General features: G+C 61.6%; 1 protein-coding gene across 1 annotated transcript; it reads left to right on the top strand.

The window, feature by feature from the left end:
* Positions 1 to 50: 50 nt before the first annotated feature.
* Positions 51 to 2,845, top strand: CHMP1A (charged multivesicular body protein 1A; the record flags this gene model as incomplete). Its single annotated transcript, XM_009587135.1, has 5 exons — positions 51 to 134; positions 521 to 667; positions 1,070 to 1,198; positions 1,739 to 1,926; positions 2,716 to 2,845. Coding segments are annotated over 5 exons (570 nt in total), but the record flags the coding sequence as incomplete, so codon positions are not given.
* Between the last annotated feature and the right edge of the window lie 774 nt (positions 2,846 to 3,619).

Here is a 3,619-nt window from a genome sequence, read left to right on the forward strand (position 1 = left end):
AGGTCCCTGGTTCTGCACCATTGTATCCTGGCCCTAACCCGTTGCTTTCTCCACAGTTCACAGCGAAGCAGCTGGAGAAGCTCGCCAAAAAAGCTGAGAAAGACTCCAAGGCCGAGCAAGCCAAAGTCAAAAAGGTGGGTGGGAGCTCGCCCGGCGCACGGAGCTGCTGGGCTGGCGCTGCCAGCCCGGGCACTGTGCTAGGTGGCTGTGGATCCTGCCGTGCCTCACCGAGTGCGTTCCACCAAGGGACTGGGGAAAGGGGCAGGGTCCCCTCCCCCGGCCCGGCTCAACCTCCAAGGGTTTTGAGTCCCACCCTCAGCTCTCGAATCTGCCGGGTGGATGTGGCGCATCCCTGCGATGCTGAGGGGGGATGTAATTCCCATTCAAGGGCCCGCTCGGCGTTTTGAGGGTGACGGGAGAGCCGTTTCCTGCTGGAAACCTGTCAGGCAGAAATGGAGCGCGCTTGTGTATAAACCTGCGGTGGATTCTCTGTGCAAACGGTTGCCCTTTGCCCTTCCAGGCCCTTCAGCAGAAGAACGTGGAGTGCGCTCGTGTCTATGCAGAGAATGCCATCCGCAAGAAGAACGAGGGGCTTAACTGGCTCCGCATGTCTTCCCGAGTGGATGCAGTGGCCTCCAAGGTCCAGACAGCAGTGACGATGAAGGGGGTAAGAGCTTCTGTGTGGGCATGGGGCTTTGAGACCGCTCTGTGCCCTGCAGAGAGCGAACCTTGGCTCGTCCCCTCTCACTGCCTCGAACCACCTCGGACTTCCCTGTCCCCAGAAAGGATCCCGCCAAGCTTCATAGTTAGCTCAGAGCCCCTTGCTCTGGTGCAGCGAAGAGCCCATCTGGGAAGGCCTCGCAGCGGGGCTGCCTCACTGGGGGCTGGGATTAAATCCTTAACCTGTGGCTGCACAGAGGGAGAGGCTCGTTCCTGGAGCCTCCTGCCTCACGGCGTGTATGAGGGTGGTGGGCTGGGACCCGTCCTGCCGGGAGCACGGCCCAGGGTACTCTCAGCAGTGATGTACCTTGCTTTTGGAGAGCATCCATGAAGCCATCTCTTCTTGCAGGTGACGAAAAACATGGCGCAGGTGACCAAGGCCTTGGACAAGGCTCTGAGCTCCATGGACCTGCAGAAGGTGTCTGCGGTGATGGATAAATTCGAGCAGCAGGTTCAGAATTTGGATGTTCATACATCGGTAAGTGCTGGTGGCCTCTGAGGGGTCTGGAGGGCTGGGAGCTGCTGGGTTTGGGAGGGTGGGCTTGTCTCGTGCGGGGTCTGTGAACCGTAACATGCTACCTCCCGGGAGAGAGCTGGGTCCCAGCTGTAACTTGGGCTTCCACAGCAGTGCTCTGTTCCGCTCAGGGACTCCAGCCTCCAGTGTAGGCAACCCCTGAGCTGTTCACACGGTTCTGTTCTCTACATTTGAGAGATATGAGAGATGTTGGGGAAGACGAGTCTCTGCTGCCTGACAGGGAAGGAGTTTGCCGTGCAAAGAGGCGAACGCGGCAGACGGGGAGAAGAGGGAGGGTAGCTGTCCCTGTGTCCGTAGCTAGCTGTTACTCCGAGGGGGTCTGTGGCAGAACCGGACCTTGCGCCCCTCCGCTGTAGCCCTGCTGTCAGGCTGAGGGGGCCGGTGGCGATGTGGGATCTGCAGCCGGTTCTTTGGGGGAAGAAGCCGGGCTGGGCCGAGTGGCTTTGCCTGCGGGGCCAGGGTGACAGGCCGTCTCTGTCGCAGGTCATGGAGGACTCCATGAGCTCCGCCACCACGCTGACCACGCCGCAGGAGCAGGTGGACAGCCTCATCGTCCAGATCGCAGAGGAGAATGGCCTGGAGATCATGGACCAGCTCAACCAGCTCCCCGAGGGGGCTTCGGCAGTGGGGGAGAGCTCGGTCCGTACCCAGGAAGACCAGCTGTCGCGGAGGTTTGTTCTCTCCTGGGTCCTTTGCCTTGTGTCGAGGCAGTTTGAATCCTTCCCAGGGATCCCTCACCAGCAGGAAGGGAATGAGTTAGCCCAGCCCGGCAGGCCGAGTGGGTGCTGAGCCCCCTCTCTCACGCTCAGGCAGGCCAGAGCCCGTCAGTCCCCGAGGTACCCTGCGCAGGCAGGCGAGGTGGCCGGTCAGGGCTGTGGCACCACTTTGGGCCTGGGGGTGGCTTTTGGCGGCGAGCTTCTCGGCGGCGACCTTTCATCGGTGCAGAACAGTCTCCCCCTGCTCTGCGCTCGCCCTCACGCAGCTGCTGCTGCTCTGGGAACTCTTGGTGCCGACCTTCAAACAGCTCCGGGAACAGGCTGTCTCCCTGGAACTGCCCCAGGAGAAGCTAATGAGCTTCCTCTCCCCGGTTCCTCCCTGCTGCTCCCCACGCAGCCGCCACTGGCGTCCATCTGGGGACAGCCCCGAGGCTGCGGCGTGCTGCCCCGGGAGCTGGGGACGGCCCTGGGAGAGGGAGCAGGCGGGCTGCAGTGGCGAGGCACCCAGAAGAGAAGCCAGGATCCCCTTCTCTGCTGTACCTTGCCTGCATTAATGACGGACGCTCCACACTACCCCCAGGCAGCCGTGCCTGCGTGCTGCAGGGCAGATTTCTTGCACCTCTGCGTGGGAGGGAGGTTTCTGGGCAGAGACGTTCCCTGCACGCGCTGGCTGAAGGGTCCTCCTGAGTCGTGGCAGTTTCCTGCTGCTCTCACGTCGGTTCCCTCTCGTGCTCTCCCTTCCAGGTTGGCTGCCTTGCGGAATTAAGGTCCCCTGTTGCCCCTGCGGACTGCTGCCCCGCACTGGTGGTATGGCGTGTGGGGTGGAGGGGCCCGGGACTCCTTCCCCACCTCTGCTACATCCTTGCTCTGACCCACCGGCCAGCTGGAGTCGGCCGTCCCCTCCTCCAGCGGCACGTCCCCAGCCCTGCCTGCCGGCGTTTGGACTCTTCTTTTGGGGTGTGATGGTGACGACTTTTCCCAGAGCGGGCAGTGATCCCGGCAGGGGGTTTCTGAGTGGAGACGGCCTCTCTCTGGGCTTGAGGAACGCTTTGCTGGTTCTGATTTCAGGGTGTTTTTCATTTGAGGGTTGCTGCTGGTTTCTGGCAGCGTCCCATGACGCAGCGTCCCGCTCCTGATCTAACACTGAATGAATCCTTCTGGAGGCGGGCTGCGGTGTCTTCTGGGGTGCTGCTCTCCTGGCTCTCCTCCGTGCGTAGCACACTTCTGTTATCTGTTTTAGACCGGGTCTCCGAGCTGCGGGCTGTGTTTTCCTCGGGGCCCGCAGCAAGGAGCTGTTTACAAGGAACAGGGAGTTCCCCACGGGGCTGCCTTCCTCTCGCAGCGGTTTGGGAAGGGTTGTTTTCCCGGCTGTGGTGTTTCTTGGAAGGTTAGTGCCTTGCAGGAAGGGGAGGTTACGCCGTGGCATCTCTTCCCTCGCAGTGACCTTCCCGAGCCATAGCTGGGTGCCCTGTTTGCAGACTTCACCTTGCCGATCGCTAGCTCCTTGTCCTGCCGGGCCAAACCTCCCTGGAGCTCTGTACCACAAAGTGACCTTTGAAACGCTCGTCCTGCCCTGCGCAAGCCCCTGGCTGCGCGCCTGTAAATCCACGCGTTCCCCATCTCTGGCTGCTGTGGTCTGGAAATGGTT

The sequence above is a fragment of the Fulmarus glacialis genome, unplaced genomic scaffold, assembly GCF_000690835.1.
Source record: "Fulmarus glacialis isolate BGI_N327 unplaced genomic scaffold, ASM69083v1 scaffold28251, whole genome shotgun sequence".
Lineage (NCBI taxonomy): Eukaryota > Metazoa > Chordata > Aves > Procellariiformes > Procellariidae > Fulmarus > Fulmarus glacialis.